Source organism: Protopterus annectens, chromosome 7.part0 (assembly GCF_019279795.1).
Source record: "Protopterus annectens isolate FY-2018-M chromosome 7.part0, PAN1.0, whole genome shotgun sequence".
NCBI lineage: Eukaryota > Metazoa > Chordata > Ceratodontiformes > Protopteridae > Protopterus > Protopterus annectens.
This window is the reverse complement of record NC_056739.1, coordinates 204,135,082-204,155,897: the sequence shown is the minus strand read 5'-3', so window position 1 is coordinate 204,155,897 and position 20,816 is coordinate 204,135,082. Positions and strand designations below refer to the sequence as shown.

The 20,816-nt window shown below is 43.2% G+C and overlaps 1 protein-coding gene across 1 annotated transcript in view; it reads right to left on the bottom strand.

Moving 5' to 3' along the window:
• Positions 1 to 20,816, bottom strand: part of ACADVL (acyl-CoA dehydrogenase very long chain) — an 808,259-nt gene that overhangs the window by 506,848 nt on the left and 280,595 nt on the right. The window contains exon 6 of the mRNA XM_044076702.1: positions 7,449 to 7,583. Within this exon, the coding sequence (XP_043932637.1) occupies positions 7,449 to 7,583 (135 nt within the window). The remainder of the gene's footprint in view (positions 1 to 7,448; positions 7,584 to 20,816) is intronic.

Here is a 20,816-nt window from a genome sequence, read left to right as displayed (position 1 = left end):
GTTTCCACTTGTGAGGATCCATGATGTTTCTGCTTAAGTTGTCTGCCAGAGTGTTTTTCTTTCCTGGCGGGAACTGTGCTTGTAGATGAATTTGAAAGGCTAGAGCTGTGTCCCACAAGGTTATGACTTGTCTGCATAGGGGATAAGAATGAGTGCCCCCTTGCTTGTTTATGTACCACATAACTGTGGTGTTGTCTGTCTTTAGTAAGAGTTGTCCTGGATGCAGAAGGTCCTTGAAAACTGTTAGGGCATTTTGTACAGCCAAGATCTCTTTTTGATTGATGTGAAGATGCATTTGGTCTGCGGTCCACTTGCCCTGAATACGTTTTCCTGCCATGTGTGCTCCCCAGGCGTAATCCAAAGCATCTGTTGTTAGTGTCTGCCTGGCCGTGGGTAGAGTGAAAGGCTGTCCCTTGTTGAGGTGACATGCCTGTGCCTACCATCGAAACTCCTGTTGTAGGCAGGGAATTAGTGGTATTACTGCTTCCAAACTGTGGCAGTGTTGAGTCCACACGCTTTTTAGGTACCATTGTAATTTCCTCATATGGAATTAGTAGTATGCAGGATGCCATAAATCCCAACGCCTGCAGAATTTTTCTTGCAGGGAGTTGGGTCTTTGTTGCCATCAATTGAAAGTACTGAGTCAGTTGTGCTTGCTTGTCTGGCATGAGATAAGCCATCTGGGCAGTAGTATTTAAGCTGGCACCCACGAATATTATCTCTTGTGAGGGCACTAGTTTTGACATCTTTTCGTTTACTGTGTACCCTAGGCAAATTAGCAACCTATTTACAAATGCCAGATGCTTTAGAAGAATGTCCTTGCTCTCTGCTTGAATAAGGCAGTCGTCCAGGTATGGATACATTTGAATTCCTTTTTGTCTGCAAAATGCAATTACTGGTGCCAGGCACTTTGTGAAGACCCTGGGCGCAGTAGATAAGCCAAAGGGCAGTGCAGAGAATTGGTAATGCATTGAACCAGCTATGAATCTGAGGTATCTTCTGCAATTTTGTCTGATAGGGACATGCAGGTATGCCTCTTTGAGGTCCAAAGTAACAAGCCATGCCTTCTTGCCCAGCATGGGGAGAAGCTGTTATAGTGTCAACATTTTGAATTTCGGAACATCCAGGTAAGTATTTAGAGTAGAAAGGTCTAGTATGGGTCTCCAGGCTTTGTCCTTTCTGGGGACCAGAAAAAGTCTTGAGTAAATTCCTTGTCCTTGTTCCTGTTGTGGCACTTTTTGAATAGGTCTCATGTCCATGAGGGCTTAAATTTGTTTTTGTGCTTCTGCCCATTGATTTTGTGGCAGGTCTGGCATTCCTTTTAGCCTTGGTAATGTGTGAAAATGGAACCTGTAACCTTGAGACACAACATTCAGAACCCATTTGTCTTGGGTGATTATATGCCAATTTTGAGAAAAAAGTGCAAGTTTTCCCCCTAAGGGAGCTGCCAAAAGGTAAGTGCTTGGCATTAGAAGGGGAAGTCATTGGGACAGTTTCCTGTAATTTTGTGACTTGTCTTCACCTCCTTTTGGGGTTGAAGCACCCCACTGTCGTGGTCTGTAAGAGCCTTGGGGCTGAGATCTGCCTCTTGGGCATCTGTATCTGCCTCTTTGTCGTCTGTCTGACACTGGAAAGGACCAATTCTTTGAAGGCCAATTTCTACTAAATCTAGGTGGCTGTACCTGTAAGAAATCCTTTACCATTTGCATAGATTTTGCCTTATCCTCCATTTTCTTTGATACCTCTTCTGCCTTAACACCAAATAAAATATCCTGCTGTAAAGAAGCATCCAATAATTTAGCCTTAACATGATCAGGTAAACCTTGTTCTTTTAACCAAGCATGTCTTCAAATCACAGATCCTGTAACTGCTGCTCTACAAGCCTCTAATGAATCAAAACCACATTGCAGAGTATGTTTGCCCAATTGTTCAGCTGCATGCAATAACTCCTGCATTTCCTTATAGTCTGGTTGTTCTGAAGTTGTAATCATTTTCTGCTTTAACAGAGACATTAAATATTGTTGGTATTTAAGCATGTGAAACAGGCAATTTAAAGCTCGCAATGCTAAAGTTGCTGAAGTGTAAACTTTCTTCCCCCATCTGTCTAATGCTCTAGAATCGCTGTCAGAGGGAAGTGGATTCTTAGCCGTGGAAGCCTTTACCCCCCTTTGGGACTCTGAGAAATAGTTTCTGGGTCTGCAACAGGGTTTTTAAAGAAATTTGAGAGAGTCAGGGACTCTGTAGTACCTGTCTGGCTTGACTGGAGTAGGGGGCAAAGAATCAGGATTTAAACTGGATTCAGAGAACACATCATCCACAATATCTAACATTGGTGGAATAGCAAGGGGTGTGTGCTGTGGTAATAAAAGGAAATCTCTGAGCCTTTTCTTGGATTCGGAGTAATCTTGGCCCTCCCAATGGAAATGCTCCCTCATGGTATGTAAAGTTTCCCCAAAAGAATAATCCTCTGGAGGAGAGGCTGAAGGAATTGATTCTTCAGCATCAGAGTCCTCATAAGGGGGTAAGAGTATCCCTGGTCTGAAGAGGAATCAGAGTAAATGGAAGCCTGGTCAGAAGAATCATAGTCTGTATCCTGCCTAGGCCTTATATCAGGAGGGGGATGGGTACCCCTAATCAGAGTAATTGAGTCTTCGGCCATTTTGAGCATCTGTTTTTTAGGCATGGAGGCCTGTCCAGGTGAATGCTGTACTTGCTTCTTTGTCTTTAATGGAGTTTTAGACTTGGCTGCAGTTTTAATGGTAATCTGTGAAGGTCTGAAAACACCCTCAGAAGCCGATGCCTGCTCAGCAGCTCCGGACCCATCTGAAGGGTTAGTTTCTGTAGGCCCAACACCTTGAGTATCCAGAGGGCTAGACATCTCCACGTGGGAGTCGGAGGCGGCCTGTGGCTCTGAGGTAGTGGGTGTCAGGGGCTGCGAAAGCAACTCACTGAGAACCGGCGACTGGCCTAGAAGAGGCTTCATCGTCAGTTTTGGGCCTCGGATGCCTGTCCTTATCCTTGTCTTTTCGTTTTTTGTGTATTGCGGTCGTCGGTTGTTCTGACGGCATGGTATAATTAAACCTTCGTCCAAAGTAATGGTGAGCAAAATCAAACCGATGTTTAACAGTGCGTTTGTTAAATCTAGCACAAAACCGACAACTAGTGACGTCGTGGTCTGGGCCCAGGCATGGAATACAGTAAGAATGAAAATCCTTATGAGGTATTTGCTTCCCACAAGAAATACAATTATGAACTTTTACTGACATCGGTCTGAGGCAAGAAAAAGTTTCCTCAACGGGGTACTTAGCTTTAATGAAGACTTCGGTTCTGAAAATTCGAATTGAAAATCTCAGGAGTCGGCCGACCGGCACTTGCGAACTGCTTTTGCTTCGGGCACCGCGCGGCAAGAAAGACTGAAGAAAATGGCACCAGCTGCATCTTATATACCCCTGGTGCACTGACATCAGGGAAGAATCGACAGCAACCGACACCGGACCAAGACTTTGGAACTCTGGCCGACTGCGGGACCGCCTGACGGCAGGATAACCCAAGTGTAATGACTGCAGCAGTGAAACACGAACATCACTGTGCTATGATGCAAAAATTCTAAGCTAAGAAAAAAAAATTTTCCTAGGTTTATGCTTATCCTCATGGCCTGCAACCACAGAACCTAAGCGTCTGCAGAAAGGGCAAACAGAAGTAAGCTGTCCAGGTTGGGGAACACTCTTACCTTAAATAGCCTAACATCACGAGATGATTCTGTATGTCAATGGAGCCAGAAGCCTGACAATGGATCTCTTTTGGCTAAGACAATGATATGGAAAATGCTGGTCTTTCTCTGAAGTTTGAGGAATGGTGGGGAAAGTATGTAGCAGCCTCCCATGCCAGGCAATAAAAAATACATCTATATTCTCCCAAGTGGCAAACAAGTTGTCTGCTGGAGCATCCCACTTCCAGAAGATTCAAGCTACACATTACTCCAGAATCTACAAATTCAAGACAGAATTAGAGAAGTGGCCCAGACAATCACCATCATATATTTACTTCTCTCCTTAATATCAGTAAGTGGTCTGAATCAGTTGCACTTTCACTGGTGCTTCGTGTTATCCTTCTTTCAGTGTGACATAGGTCTTAGCTCATTACCTGCTGCGCATTCAGGGTGCACAGCAGTGGATCTCTATTTGTTGGGCAAACAAGGTGGAACAATGGCACAGCACATGGTCCTCCAGTTCAGTTCTCTACGGAGGTGCCCTGCACTCAAAATCTGCATATATTCCCTGTTCCTTTGTGGGTTTTTACTGGGTGCTGTGGGTTTTTCCCTCTTCTCAAAAACATGCTGTAGGTAAACTGGTGATTCACCCAATTGCTTGTAGTTTGTGAGCCATACATGACTGGTGTGTGTGTGTGTGTGTGTGTGTGTGTGTGTGTGTGTGTGTGTGTGTGTGTGTGTGTCTGTGTGTGTATACATCCTACAACAGACTGGTACCTAATTGAGTGCAAAGATCACTTCTGGGTCTCCTATGACCAAGACATGGTGTAAAGAGATGAAGGCAGTAAATGCAAGGATTTTTTTTCAAACCAAATAAAAACTTGTAGGGTGTGTGTTCTAGAAGAACTAGCAGCCTAAAAGGATAGATGCACTCCTTCAGAATTGTGTGGATATCACAATACGCACTGGCACAGGGCATAGGTGCCACTGAACCCAGGAGCTTTAAAAAAGGCAACCCAACAAACATGGCTCCCAGTGTTAGATCAGAAAAGGTACTGATGGTGCATCTAATTATGAAAATTAAAACAATGATACAAGAAAAATGTAGTGATCGTGAAACCAGAAAAGGAATTCTTAGGAGAGTTCTAAGACAATCATGTAAACAAAGCAACTAATAATATCATAGCAAGGTTGCTTATATTTTTATATCGCCCAGTGCCTTAGGATTAGCCTCAAGAAAGATATTAGGCCAGATTCATTAAAGCTTACAGTAAGTGTATGCTAAGTGTGCAACATTCTCAGTGAATAGACAACAAAAGCATAACCCCCCACCTTCTTACTCCTAATTTAAGTTATTCTACTGATTTTCTCTACCTTAAATATCAAAGGAGATTCATAAAGGTTACAACAATGTTTAGACTACATCCACACTTGGTCTAATCTTTCTGAGTGAATACACAGCACAAATAACTTGGTAGAGATGTTCTTGAATACTAATAGTGTACACTTAGTGTAGGCGTTCATGAATCGGTCCCATGCTCTGCTAAATAACCACATTCGACATGTTTTTCACCTCACAAACAACTACTAGTTTTAGTGCTTAATCTGCAACCACTTTACTAGTTATTACTGGCTAACTTCCATGTCACTGGTAGTAAAAGAGAAAACCTAACTGCACAGTAAAATCGTGACAAAAACAGTGCCCCTTGTGGCTGCAGCAAAATATAAAGGTAACACAGCCCTTTTTGAAAGCCAGATTAACATCTGCAGATAAGATTTATCACCTGCAGCTGGTCCACCTCTGGCTCCTGCCTCATGCAAAGATTCTGGTAACTCTTTGAATAGATGACGCACAGTCACACAGGAAAACACAAAGCAATTTCATGAGAATCCTTCAGTAAAAAAGGACCACTAATAGTGCAGAAAGGAAAGATTCTTCCAACCATCACAAAATAGGAACAGGTTAAAATGTTCAGTGAAAAGCCAGTGGTAATATGTGATGTCCATTTAATTATAGTCACAGTAAGGAAACAACCTATAAAGTTAGGATGGTATATTTAGAGTGGGTGAAGGAAATCTAGAAGCAGACCACTGCTTAAACAATTGGAATAGAGTCATCAAGATTATAGCACCATGGCAACCCCTGCGGCAGACCTCAGGAACAAAAGCCCCTTGCAAAACTGCTGCCACAAGGGTCTAAGCTAATGTGAAATGGGTCACACTTCTTTCAACAAGTCACTAACAGGCAAATCCAGGGAGGATGAAAGCACCTGTGGTCATACAAATATGGTACTAGTGCTTCTGGGTTACACTTCAACATGGGGAAGAGACTGTACCAATTGGCGACTTGGGAGAGGAACCAGAAATAAGACAAAGGTTACAAAAAACACCAATTTTTCAACACTCCTGACAGACTGCAAATACACAAATTCAGCAAGAACATGCTGATACCGGTTACAAAAAATGCAATGCAGAAAATATCTTAGATTATATGTATATAATGGCCAAACTACATATCTCAGTCTTCCCTCCAAATGATGTCCACTTAGAAATTATACAAGTCAAGTTTAGTTGTTATGCTCCCCCTGCATCTAGTGTCCACTTAGAAACCATACCACAAGTCAATTTCAGTTCTTATGCCCCTCAGTTAAATTAAAACTCTGGACTTTTGTAACAGTGACATTTCTACTGATTAGCATAGCCCTGTTAATTCTGGAAACGGTAAAGCTGAAGCATGTGTGAGGTGACCCATGACCAAAAAGACAGCTCTCAGTCAGTGAGCTCACTGCAACACCATACAGGATTTAAAGTCAAGCAGGCATGAATTTCCAGTACACAGATCAAGGCTGAAGTATTTCATGTTACACCTCCTACAGCCTCAAGGCAATACAACACCTGGACTACCACCTACTGTCCATCTTACAACAAACTAAATGTCTTTATTAAACACACACACAGTGTATCACCCACAGGGATCCCTCCCACCAATTTTTTTTTTCAAGATGTGAAGGTTCATCTCACTCCAGTATGAGTTTTGTAAACCATCAAAAGGGAACTTTTCCACTGGTTGCACACCTTGGGTATATGTGAATTTTGCAGGAAGGCTTTTTTAATTTCCCTATTCAGGAATAGTACAGCAAACTCCACATGCTTTATCTAGTATCGCTCTAAAATTTAATCAGTGTAGGTGTATGGGTAGATTAGCCACACCATGCTTAGTCCCTTTAAATGCCCATTACACATACACATATGTTATCCAGCTGTAAGGCTTAGCATTAAGAAGATGCAGTTCTCTTCAACATCTGCCTGACGGATACACTAAAGGGGTCTTACTGACAGCTGACTGCTCACCAGCCCACAGCTTCTTAGCTTTCAACCTCTTACCATAAGATTCAGGGCCAAAGCCAAAAATAAATGAAGGACAAGTTTTGTTTGAATAGTATTCTTTATAAGTTGTGAAAATAACAGATTTTGCATTAGGGTGCATTTTTGAAGGATATGAAGTGTGAAACTCAAACACCTGTCATTATTTAATAACTGCAATACTCAAAAGATTTGCCAGAAGAAGAAAAAAAAACATTTTATGAGGAACATACCAAAAGAAAAAAAAATCAGGAACATTCTGTGAAATCAGGGAGGTTCATGGTTTGCATCTGACCCCATCTATCAGCTGACTCTCAAATGTGTGCCCAAGGGTACAAACCTACTAATGCATTGTTGTACTAATTAGATTACTTACCTGTGTGTTGGTAAGGCCAAGACCTCCAAGGTCAGCAGGAACTTGTAGACCAAAGGCTCCCATTTCCTTCAGCCCTTGCATAGTCCCGTCTTCAACTTTCTCCAAGGCATCATTCTTAGCTGGGTCATTCACTTCCTATAGATTAAAACACATGAGAGTTAATACAAAAAAACAATAAAAATTCATACTTGCCAAGCAGAAGTTTAAATTAGCAGGTGAAAATGAAGGATACGGTCCCAACAAATTGTACATTACAATTAAAATTCAAATGTGCATGGTGGGACACAGTAGCCAGCTGTATTCTGGTCTTGTGTTAAAGGCTAAAATAATTTTAATATTGCTCCAGCTTAGAAACACTGCAAAAGGTCTTAAGTTCCAAATGGTTCACATTAGAAATAAGTGTTTGCACTTAGAAAATCATATAGTGTAACACAAACTTGCAAAAGACAAGATTACTAACTACTGCAATGTAAGAGATCACTATAAAAAGATTACAAATAAAGCAAGACTAAGCCTCCTGAAGAAAAGACAGCAATTTCAAAAACAAAATCCAAAATACCGAAAAAAGCTTAACGATGTGACAAGCAGGAGTAAACAGGAAGTTAACTGTTCTTTAAATATATGTAAAATGGCAACAGATAACTGACTCAAGTATCACAGCTAACCACTATGCAATTTCTTTGGAAATTTACTACAACTCCAAATTGGAACAAATGACAGCTTTGATTTAGAACAGTACCCCACCAGCATTTGTGCGTGGCGAAAGTGACTGACATGCCAAGGGTGTTTGATATGGCATGTTAATAATGCATGATTGACAAGCTATGCAGATTTGCCAGTGTCACTGTGAATATTCACTGTGTAGTCGTACTGCGCCGTTCTCGTCAATGTTCACCTGTTGAACAAATATATGGAAGGCCTCAGGTGAGCACCAGTCTGCTTAATACAACTGAACCAGGGTTACAAGTAAAGCTCTCAGCTGTTTCTGACGTGTTCTTCCTTGTAATATATAGTTAATTATGGTGGTAAATCATGAATAACTACCTCTTATTCTTAAAAAATGCAGTTGAAAAGGTGTTCCATTACATTTCTACACGAGTTAGACTAATATTTAAAAACTGTCCTAATTTTTCCCATTATTTGCTGGGTTTGTCCATCATTCTCCAATAAAGAAGTAGACAGCTACAGCTATGTGCGCTTGTGCCTTCATCTCTTAGTTAATTTATCTAGGTGAAGCTGCTTGATCTTGTATTACGCAGCCCTTGGAATATTAGCTCTGGTGTAGATAACTTACTGAAACAGCTGAACAAAAACAAGTCATTATCTATTAAATCAGCTGTGTAGACTTCCAGAGTTTAAATGTGCATGTCCATTGTGTATGCTTTGTGTCATTTTTTTTCACTGATGACTACCTTTGAGCAGAATCATTTTGGCATCCTGTTGGACTAGAAAATATACAAATATAGTGACATTCTGTGTAATATACTTAGTTTATGAGTTTGGGGACAAAAATCGATGCTTGCAGCCTGTTAAAATACATGACAAAATAAAAATAAACAATTTTATTTCACCAAAATGAGTGTCTGTAGTATAGTTTTGTATAGTAATCGCTTTTGTAGCGTAAAAACTGCTGTTTTTTTTCCCCAAGGACTACAGTTGCTTATGCGTGTTTGCGCTTTCTTCTGCATGCAACACATAAGGAACGATGTGCTATTTGCAATATATTGCATACATATCTGTAAGCAGTATTTTGCTGCTGCAATGCTATCATCCTACAAAGATATATGAATGAATGTTTGTACACTGTTGCATATTTTGCATTTGGGTCAGTTACTGAGCCATTACAGCAGCACACACATTCAACTACTTTTAATGAAGTACAATTCAATTTTTTGAATATTCACATTGTGGACAAAGTTCTTCTGTTTATTCACACATACAAAAAAAAAACTTCATACACAGGGTGCTGGGCACGGTTTGGGCGGTCCTTGCTATGCGCATCTGGTGGGGCACTGTTCTAATACAAAGCCCAAAAGGCAGACTCAACAAAACTAAAGTAGAATTTTTCACTGTATATTGCACTTTTGAACTGCATTTTTACCATGTCACTGCTTACTTGAACTTTTTTTTCCCCAGAAATTGTTGCACTTTCTTTGTTGCTGTAGCATAGACTTGATTCAGACCTGCTGAATCTAGTTCTGTTTGTATAACTTGAGCACTAAACCAGGCTATCTTTTGCTGGAGAGGGTTTCCCTGCACCCTAGTGGTAGGAGTGTGCAATTAGAACTCATTTGACTGAAGGTTGTTGGAACAGGGCTCAGTTGAGCTTTTTCGTTAGTTAATTCATTTACATCACTTTGCTCTTGTTTGCTACATAAGCACCACTTTTGTGCAGGTTTGCACATCATACACTGATGAGCAGTGGTGGGCACCATTGGCAGTTACAGACACAAACACTTCTGCCTGCAAATTTTCCCTTTAGTACTCTGCTGGTGCTCCATCTGAGTTCTTGTGCACTGACAGGTGATACATTTAGTGAGGTACCGGCACAAATCCTACGCACTAGCCCTTCATATGTTTTGTCCACCTCTCCTGTCCTCTACTTCACCTGGTCTTTCCTGTCTTTTCCTGTTTTCTGACCACATCAACCTAACTAGTATTACGGATGGACAATTTCCCACAGTTTCTCCAACCAGCCTGGTCAACATGGGCATCCTGAGGCAATGTAGCAACTGCCTCAGGTACACTGACAACCCACTTCTTCTAGTCCACACAAATTCATTATGTGAGAGATGCAACTATATCAAGAACCTAGAATCCAGGCTCTCGCTCACCAGTCAGTTCATCTGATACTAAGCAGGTTGTCAGCATGCACACCTCACCTCCTGCACCTACCAAACCAATAACACAAACTTACATATGCAGATGTCCTTACCAGAAGCTTACCTAAACATCAGAGACCTCCAAAACACAAACGCAAGCACGATTCACATAATACATACTCTGCAGAACATGGTACACATAATATATCACACACCAGTGCCTCACCAGTCAAGCCCCTACGGCATAACACAAACAAACATCTTAGTCATAGGCGACTCAATTGTGAGACCCACAAATGTCCCTCTTACAGGCTGGATAAGGAAAAAGTCATGGTCATCTGTCTGTCAGGTGCCAGGATCTGCCACATGACACACACACACAAGTCTCTCAACAACAGGCACTGTTATGACTCTGTCATAGTCCATGTTGGTGTGGACAACTTAAGATATACCTCACTGGACTATATGAAGAGAAACACATGACTGAGTACTCTGATTATGTTCCTCAGGCAGGTATGTCCCTCGCATTAAGCAGCAGTTTACCTTCGCCCAGGAGGATACTTTAACACAAACAAAAATGAATGACTTCAACAACTGGCTTAGTTTCTGGTGTCATTCAAAGGCGATCCAGTATCTGTCAGCCTGGGATGACATGGTTGATGGACCTCGATGCTATGCTAGAGATGGCCTTCATATGTCACCCCTGGGATTTCAATTACTGGATAAAGGCTCTTGCCACCCCCATACTGCCTTTTTTAGGCAATGTCACAAGAGCAAAATTCCCGATGTAAAAATACCATCTAAAATAAGGTTATGCTGCTTAACACCAAGAGTCTAAACCAGAAACTGCACTCACTGGAAGCAGTCCTCACCTTGGAAGATGCTGACATTTGTGCAGTCAATGAGACCTGGTTTAAGACTGTGGAGAGTACCCCAGGTATACCAGGTTACATTTCCTTCCACACATTCAGACCACAAACTGAAGGTGTGAGAACTAAAGGCGGTGATGTATAAACATTCATCAAATATAAATACAGCTCTAGATTGATTAAACAGCATGATTCCCTTGAATTACTTCAGGTGCAATTCACTCTACGTAAGACCCCTCTTCAGATCATTGCCAGCCCCTCCATGAATCAGGACATCCACTCAGCCTATTTGGGCTTACTTCAGTCAATCATGATACAGCCAAACACCCTGGCTTTGGGTGACTTTAATTACCTATTCATTGACTGGGTAAATTAAACATGTTCTAACTCACTTGCCCAAAGGTTCCTGGACTTTGTTACCTCCAGTGCCTTGGACCAGCCGGTTGACATACCCACAAGTGGCTCAAGCATCCTGGATCTGGTGCTCACCAGCATGGGGGACTGCTGCACCACCCCCAGTATGTGGCCATCCCTGGTGAGATCTGACCACAAATCAGTCTCATTAGAAGTCTATAAAACAACACCCCCTCTTAGCAACAACTAGACTAAAAAACTTCTTCAAGGCCAATTACAACCTCTTAAGTGACGGCATAAATAGCTTCACAGCCACTCCCCTCACTGATGGAACAGACACCTATGCTGAGGTATACACCAATGCTTTATACGAACACTTATACAACTGTATTGACTCTGCCTTACCCGAGAGAACCAAAGCATGATCTTCAAGGAAAAACAAACCTGCCTGGTGAACAACTGCCATTAATAGGTTATACAACAGGAGAAAGAAATTGCTGTCTAAAAGTAGGAAGGAATGGTCTCAAAACTGGAAACACTCCTTCCTCAACTTAAAGCAAATAAGACTTCTAGTGAAGTTCTGCAAAGCTAATTACGAATCCAGATTAGCTTCCCTAACTAAGGATAAAGTACAGTTTTGTACCTACCATAAATGTAGATGTTTGAAGATCCACATTGCTGCAGTCCTTACTTATGGGTAGTCCGCTGTCCTCGGTCGGCCCGAATACCAAAGTATTAGGCTGACGTCGGTCATGGGTGCACAGCCCTGACATCAGAGCGTCAGGGTATAAAAGCGCATGACCGACGTCACATCCTCAGTCTTTTCTTGCCCCAGATGTCAGAAGGCCCTAAAAGAAAGGCCACAGCCAAAAAACAGAGTACCTTCCCAAAAGATATGCCCAACTACAGCCATCACCCAAACCATATAACCATGCTAAGCTACAGAGGGGAAGGAGGGAGGGAAAATTGGACTGCAGCAATGTGGATCTTCGAACATCTACATTTATGGTAGGTACAAAACTGTATTATGTTCTTCATCTCACATTGCTGCAGTCCTTACTTATGGGTAGAATCCCAAAGCAACGGGAAAGGGAGGTTGGAAAAATCATAAAGCATTAGGGGCTGCTAAAATGCCCTGTAATGCCCTGTAATATTGCAGTGGCAAATCCAGCCCTAGACTTAGAATAAAGAGGAAGGTGGTAATGTTTAGAAAAAGTATGTACTGAACTCCAAGTGGCTGCTTCCAAAATATCCTTTGTAGCTACCCCCCTTAGAAAGGCAGTAGAAGTTGCAGTAGCTCTAGTGGAATGAGGTCTGATTCCAGTCGGAATCTCTTTACCATGATGGGAATAACAAAAAGAAATACAAAACCCAATCCATTTAGAAATAGTTTGTTTTGAAACAGGTCTACCCTGTGAACCCAAAGCAAAAGAAACAAACAACTGCTGAGACTGTCTGAACTCCTTGGTTCTGCTCAAATAATAACATAACTGCCTGTGAATATCCACAATATGCAAAATCTTCTCCCCTTTATTTTGAGGATTTGCATAAAAGTAGGCAAATGAATAGTTTGGTTTAAGGCCACACTAGAAACCACTTTAGGCATAAAGGAAGGATTAGTACGCAAAGACACCCTATCCTTATGAAAAATCAAGAAAGGCTCCACTGCCATAAGGGCCTGTAATTCAGAAACCCTTCTTGCAGAAGTAATGGCCAACAAAAAAGCAGTTTTCCATGACAAATACTTTAACTCGGCAGTAGCTGCAGGCTCAAAAGGTTGTAGAGTAAGCTTTTCCAACACAAAATTGAGATCCCACGCAGGAGTAGGAGCTCTACGTGGGGGTCTTATGTTCTTTGCCCCTCTGAGAAACTGCTTAAACAAAGGATGAGAGAATAAAGGAGGGTCACAGTCATAATTAGCGAAATGGCTGCAGCATGAACCTTTATGGAGGAGAAGGACAAACCTTTGTCTAATAACTCAGTAAGATATTGTAAGGAAGCACTCAAATTAGGCTTGGAAACATCAAAGTCCTTCCCTTTGCTCCAAATAAAAAATCTCCTCCATTTACCAGCATAAACTTTCCTTGTACTAGGCCTCCTGGCCTCCAAAATAACATTCAAAACTTGTTGTGGAAGCTGAGAACCTCCAGAATCTAAAACAGAATATGCCAGGCTGTTAGATGCAGAGACTGAATTCTGACATTGAGAAAGTGATTGCCCTCCTGAGACAAAAGGTGTGGAATCAAAGGCAGAGGCCATGGAGGCTCTCGGACCAAACTCCTCAGTAGTGGGTACCAGTGTTGTCGAGGCCAATCCGGTGCTATCAGGATCATGGATGGCTTGTCTTGTCTGGCCTTCAAGAGAACCTTGGGCAGAAGAGGTAGAGGTGGAAAGGCATATACATGAAGATTGTTCCAACTGAATGACAGAGCGTCCACCTTCCAAGCTGTGGGATGAAACCTTTTTGTGCAAAACTTTGGCAACTGGTAATTTAGTGGAGAAGCGAACAGATCTATGTCTGGAGTTCCCCATGACACTGTCAACTTTTGAAATACCTGAGGATCCAATTTCCACTCGTGAGGATCCACTATTTGTCTGCTCAATACATCTGCTAAGGAGTTCTGTGCTCCTGGTAGAAATCTTGCCTGAAGATTGAGGTTGTAACTGAGAGCTGTCTCCCACAAAATCATCGCTTGTCTGCAAAGAGGGTAGAATGAGTTCCCCTTGCTTGTTGATGTACCACATGACAGTTGTGTTGTCTGTTAGAATCAACACCTGCCCTGGGTGAAGTAAATCCTTGAAAGCCATCAATGCAAATTGTACTGCTAACATCTCCTTCAAGTTGATATGCAAATGTTGAAGTCTGGCAGGCCACGTGTCTTGCACCCATTTTCCATTGAGGTGTGCTCCCCAAGCCTTGTCCGAGGCATCCGTCGTTAGAATCTGACTCGCCTCTGGTCGGGTCACAGAGAGTCCCTTGTTTAGGTGACATTCCTGAGCCCACCACAAAAATTCCTTCTGAATGCAAGGTATTATCTGAATGACAGTGTCTAGATCCTGGCAGTGCTGTGTTCATAGATTTTTGAGATACCATTGAAGCTTCCTCATATGCAATTTGGCATTGGGAAGCACCAGAATACAAGATGCCATGAACCCCAAGGCTTGAAGGACTGTCCTTGCAGTCAGCCTGGACTGTAGAGACATTTGATGGAAATAAAGTGAAAGACTTTTCTGTTTGTCCGGGGTCAAAAAGGCCATCTGGGAAGCTGTATTCAGTCTCACACCCAGAAAGCACATGTCCTGAGAGGGTACTAGACTGGACTTTGTTTCGTTCACAGAATACCCTAGGCATCTTAACACTACCATCACATACTGCAGATGCTGAAGAAGCTCGTCCTTGTCTTGTGCAATAATCAGGCAATCGTCCAAATAAGGATAAATTTGTATTCCTTCCATCCTGAAAAAGGCTATCACTGGAGCCAGAACCTTTGTGAACACTCTGGGCACAGTAGATAAGCCAAAGGGCAATGCAGAGAACTGATAATGTAAATTTCCAGCTCGAAGCAGGTACTTCCTGCAACTGGGCCTGATAGGAACATGAAGATAAGCCTCTTTTAGATCCAGAGTTACCATCCAGTGATCTTTTCCCAGCAGAGGCAAAAGCTGTTGTAATGTCAACATTTTTAACTTTGGAATGTCCAAATAAGTGTTGAGGAGAGATAAATCCAAAATCGGTCTCCACGTGTTCCCTTTCTTTGGTACTAGAAACAGGCGGGAATAAAACCCTAGACCCACTTCTGAAGGAGGTACTGGCTGTATGGCTCCCATGCGAAGAAGTAATGAAATCTGTTTGTGAGCCTCCATCCTTTGCTGAGGAGGAATGTCTGGCATACCCTTGAAAGGAGGCAATGTATGGAAATAAAACTTGTAACCTTTGTTTATAATGTCCAACACCCATTTGTCTTGGGTGATTAAAAACCAATTTTGCTTGAAGAGAGCTAGCTTTCCTCCCAAAGGAGCTGCCAGGCAAGAAGAATCTGGCAGCTGAAAATGCAGGTCATTGGGCCTGTTTACGAAAGGACTGGCCCCTACCCTCACCAGCAGATTGAGCAGGCGAACTCCATGTTCTAGGCCTAAAGGTACTCTGAGCTCTGCCCCTACCACGCCTAGATCTACCCTTAGACTGGGAATCAGAAGAAGGTCGTCCACCCCTTAGCAGGCCAATTTCTACTAAACTTAGGAGGTTGAACCTGCAAAAATCTTTAACAGTCTGCATAGACTTAGCCTTGTCCTCCATTTTCTTCAAAACAGACTCCACAGGAGGACCAAACAAAACTCGGACTGTAAAGGGGCATCCAGAATTCTAGACTTAACATGCTCAGATAAATTCTGATCCTTAAGCCAGGCATGCCTACGAAGAACTGAACCAGTGGCAGCCACTCTAGAAGAAGCCTGCAAAGCATCAAAGCCACACTGCAAAGAATGTTTCCCCACCTGTTCAGAAACATGCACCAAATCTTGCAATTCTTTACACTCTATGCCCTCTGCCAAAGCATCCACCTTAGATTTTAGCTGAGAAAGGAGGAAATTCTGATATTTCAACATATGAAACTGGCAATTTAAAGCCCTCATTGCTAAAGTAGAAGAGGTGTACACCTTCTTACCCCATCTGTCCAAAGCTCTAGCTTCCTTATCTAGAGGAACCGGATTCTTCACAACAGCAGCCCTAACACCCTTAGGCCCCTGACTAATAGTTTCTGGGTCCGCCCTAGGACTCTTATATAGGTATTTATGAGCCTCAGGTACCCTATAATACCTGTCCGGTTTAACTGGTGTAGGAGGCATAGAATCTGGATTAAATGAAGCCTCCAAAAAAACATCCTGAACCACATCCAAAACAGGAGGAATAGCCAAGGGTCTGTGCTGTGGTAAAAACAAGAACTCTCTAAGCCTCTTTCTGGAATCTGAGTAATCCTGTCCTTCCCACTTAAAATGTTCCCTCAGAGTGTAAGGTTTCTGAAAATGAAAAATCCTCTGGAGGGGAAGCAGAAGGGGTAGAATCCTCTGCATTGGAATCCGAATAAGGAGGAAAATCTTGAATATCTTCAGCAGAAGACTCAGAATCATCTGAGGCCTGCTCCAAAATTTCCAACTCTGGCTCTACCCTGGGCCTCTTATCAGGAGGGGGCATGGAACCTCTAATTAAAGTAATCAAATCTTCTGCCATTTTAAGCATATGCTTCTTAGGTACAGACCCTGAAGAACCAGAACTAACTCCAGAAGAAGGCAAAACAGACCTGCCCTTAGAAGGAGCCCTAGAAACAGTAGCAGAAGGCCTAACCCCCTTAGGCAAAGAAGGGAGAATAGTAACCTGAGAGGCCCCTTCAGCCTGACCTGACTCCTGTGAGGCCACATCCTGTAAAATCAAGGTTTCCCCCTGAGACTCAACAGAAACTTCAGCCGGATCCACCTGTTCCACTGCAGTCTCTAAAGGACCGGCGTCCGAAATGGACGAATCATCCTGTCTAGGCTTTACAGATTTGTCTTTACGCTTCTTCGTGGAAGTGGGCGTCGGAGGATCCGACGGCATATTATAATTACACCGTCTGCCAAAGACTAACCTAGCGCAATCTAGCCTTCTCTTAATAGTGCGCTTATTAAACCTAGCACAAAACCGACACCCAACTACGTCGTGCTCCGGTCCCAAGCAAGGGATACAAAGCGAGTGGTAATCCCTATGCGGTATCTGCTTCCCACAAGAAATACAATTATTCACTTTTTCTGACATCCGGTAAATAACTGAGGCAAGAAAAAACAAAAATGCTCCCCAGCGGGGTACTTAGCCCAACTTGGTATGTCTGAAACTCCGAAAACGAAAAATTTCAGAAAGCCGAACGGCACTTGCAACGCTGCTTCTGCATCGGACCATGCGGCAAAAAAGACTGAGGATGTGACGTCGGTCATGCGCTTTTATACCCTGACGCTCTGATGTCAGGGCTGTGCGCCCATGACCGACGTCAGCCTAATACTTTGGTATTTGGGCCGACCGAGGACAGCGGACTACCCATATTCGCCTGCTCAATCTGCTGGTGAGGGTAGGGGCCAGTCCTTTCGTAAACAGGCCCAATGACCTGCATTTTCAGCTGCCAGATTCTTCTTGCCTGCAGCAATGTGAGATGAAGAACATCCACAAAGCGTTCTTCAGTTACATCCGTAACCTCAAAAGTAAGGCCCAAATCTGCGCTGAACTCATAGCTAATGGTACTGCAGATTCAGAACCTCTGGATATAGCAAACCTGCTGGCTGACAGGCTCAGTGAATATTTCACTGCCCTGTCTCCACCACATATACCTAAAAGCATTCCTAACACCGGTCTCTCACCTAGTATCTCTGAGGAGCAGGTCTTAAACGCCTTCTCCAAGGCCAAAAACACAGCCTCTATAGGTCCAGACAACATCCCAGGATGTGTTTTACATGGGTTAAAAAGTACAGTGGTGTTTGTTTGTGTCTTTCGGCTTTTCCCGGTTAGGGGTCGCCACACCGGAACTCCGGTCTGCTAATGATTGGCAGTTGATTTTTACATATTGGCTTGCCAGGCCTGATGCACAACCTTCAATGAAGGTACGCCCATTCACGCATGTCTCCACGCAGAAGACGCTCTAGCTGAGAATCGAACCGGACAGCGTCTTACTGTGAGGCGACAATGCCACCTACCATAAATGTAGATGTTCGAGTGTATTCACTGTTGCAGTCATTACACTAGGGTTATCCGCTGGCAGACTACCCGCAGTCGGCCTGAGTTCCAAAGTCTTGGTCCGGCGTCGGCTGCTCGCCTCTTCCCTGACGTCAGTGCGCCAGGGGTATAAAAGATGCAATCGACGCCATTTTCTTCAGTTTTTCTTGCCCCAGATGTCAGGTGCCCCCAGATAGGAAGGCTGGAAAAATAAAATGATGCCAAAAGGCATGCATGTACTAATATAAACATTTCCTTCATCTACAAGCAAATACACCACATAGGTTGTACAGAGTTGAGAAGTACAGAGAAGTCCCAGCAATGAAAAGGGGGATGGTGGGTGGGTAACCTGGACTGCAACAGTGAACACATTCGAACATCTACATTTATGGTAGGTACACAAAAGTACAGTTTTGTACCTACCATAAATGTAGATGTTCGAGTGCTAATACAGCTGCAGTAATCACAGATGGGTTTTCAGCCGTCAGGCGGTCCCTCGGTCGGCCGAATTTCAAAGTCTTGGTCCGGCGTCGGTTGTCTTCGCTTACTCTTCTGACATCAGGAAGGCCAGAGTATATAAGACACAGCCGACGACATGTTCTTCAGTCTTTCTTGCCCCAGATGTCAGGTGCCCCCAAAAGGAAGGCAATACATAAATAAAGCTTATGTACATGTGCAAACAATGCAATGTAATGCAAAAACAGTGTAAGCAAGCAAATAAAACATAGCAGGATAACCCAATCAAGTGGTATGTGGGGAAGGAGGGAGGGAAACCTGTACTGCAGCTGTATTAGCACTCGAACATCTACATTTATGGTAGGTACAAAACTGTACTATGGTCATTGTGCATACAGCTGCAGTAATCACAGATGGGTAGAGTCCCATAGCCATGCATAGGGTGGTAGGCACTATGAGGAACTGGGTTGAGCCAGAATGCCCTGCAAAACAGCAGTGGCAAAGCCTGTTCTTGTTCTGGAATACAAGGGCAGGTGGCAGTGTTTTGTGAAGGTATGCACAGAACTCCAAGTGGCTGCCTCCAAAATATCTTTAGTAGGAACACCTCTGAGGAAGGCTGTAGAGGTGGCTGTGGCCCTGGTGGAGTGAGATCTGATACCAGTAGGGACAGATTTCCCATGATAGGAATAACAAAACCGTATGCAGTGGCCAATCCACTTGGAGATGGTCTGTTTTGTAACTGGTTTCCCTTGAGCCCCTACAGCATAGGACACAAAGAGTTGGTCTGATTTCCTGAAGGACTTTGTTCTGTCCAAATAATAACGTAGCTGCCTATGGATGTCTAAAGAGTGTAGCAGCCTTTCCCCTTTGTTTTGAGGGTTAGGATAAAAGGTAGGTAGGTGTATGGCTTGATTTAAGGCTACCCTGGATACCACTTTTGGCATAAAAGATGGGTTGGTACGAAGGGAAACCCTGTCCTGATGGAAGATGAGGAAGGGCTGCACCGCCATGAGGGCCTGTAGTTCAGAAACCCTACGAGCTGAAGTGATGGCCAGAAGGAAACTTGTTTTCCAGGACAAATATTGCAAATCTGTTGAGGCAGCAGGTTCAAAAGGAGGCAATGTTAATTTTTCTAGTATGTAATTAAGGTCCCAGGCTGGTATTGGTTGCTTCCTTGGAGGTCTTATATTCTTAGCCCCTCTGAGGAACTGCCGCAAGAGTGGGTGAGAGAATAAAGGAGGATCCGTGTTGAATTCTGCAGAAATGGCTGAGGCATGTATTTTTATGGAAGAAAATGAAGGTCCACTGTTCAGCAGTTCAGCCAGGTACTGTAAAACCTGAGGCAAGTTCAATTTTCTAGGGTCCTGGCCTCTTTTCTCATTCCAACAGTAAAACCGCTTCCATTTTGCAGAGTAAGCTTTTCTAGTAGATGGTCTTCTGGCCTCCAAAATGACATCCTGCACCTCCTTGGAGAGTAGGGTCTGTTGTGGTATTAAGGAATTTTCCATGCAGCGAGGTTGAGTGTTTTCAGCTGACTGTGAAGAGTTACAGAGTCAGCAGAAGAGGCATTAGAGGCAGGGACCAGGGAGGATTATGTGTTAGGCTCCTCAGGAGTGGATACCAGTGTTGCCTTGGCCAATCTGGAGCAATCAGTATCATCCTTGGTTTGTCTGTTCTTGCTTTCAAAAGCAACTTGGGCAGAAGAGGCAGAGGTGGGAATGCATAAACTGTCCATGCTGTCCAACTGAATGAAAGGGCGTCCACTTTCCAGGCCTTTGGATGGAAGTTCCTTGAACAAAACTTTTTCAATTGATGGTTCCTGTGGGAGGCAAAAAGATCTATGTCTGGCCTTCCCCACGCTTGGATTATCTCTGTAAACACCTGAGGATGTAACTTCCATTCGTGTGGATCTGTCATATTTCTGCTTAGAGTGTCTGCCAGTGTGTTTTCCAGTCCGGGCAAGTACTGTGCTTGAAGCTCGATTTGTCTTTCCAGAGCCAAGTTCCAAAGAGTCATGGCTAGACTGCACAAGGGATATGAATGTGTTCCTCCTTGTTTGTTTATGTACCACATTACTGTGCTGTTGTCTGTTCTTATCAGTAATTGTCCTGGATGCAAGAAGTCCTTGAAAGCT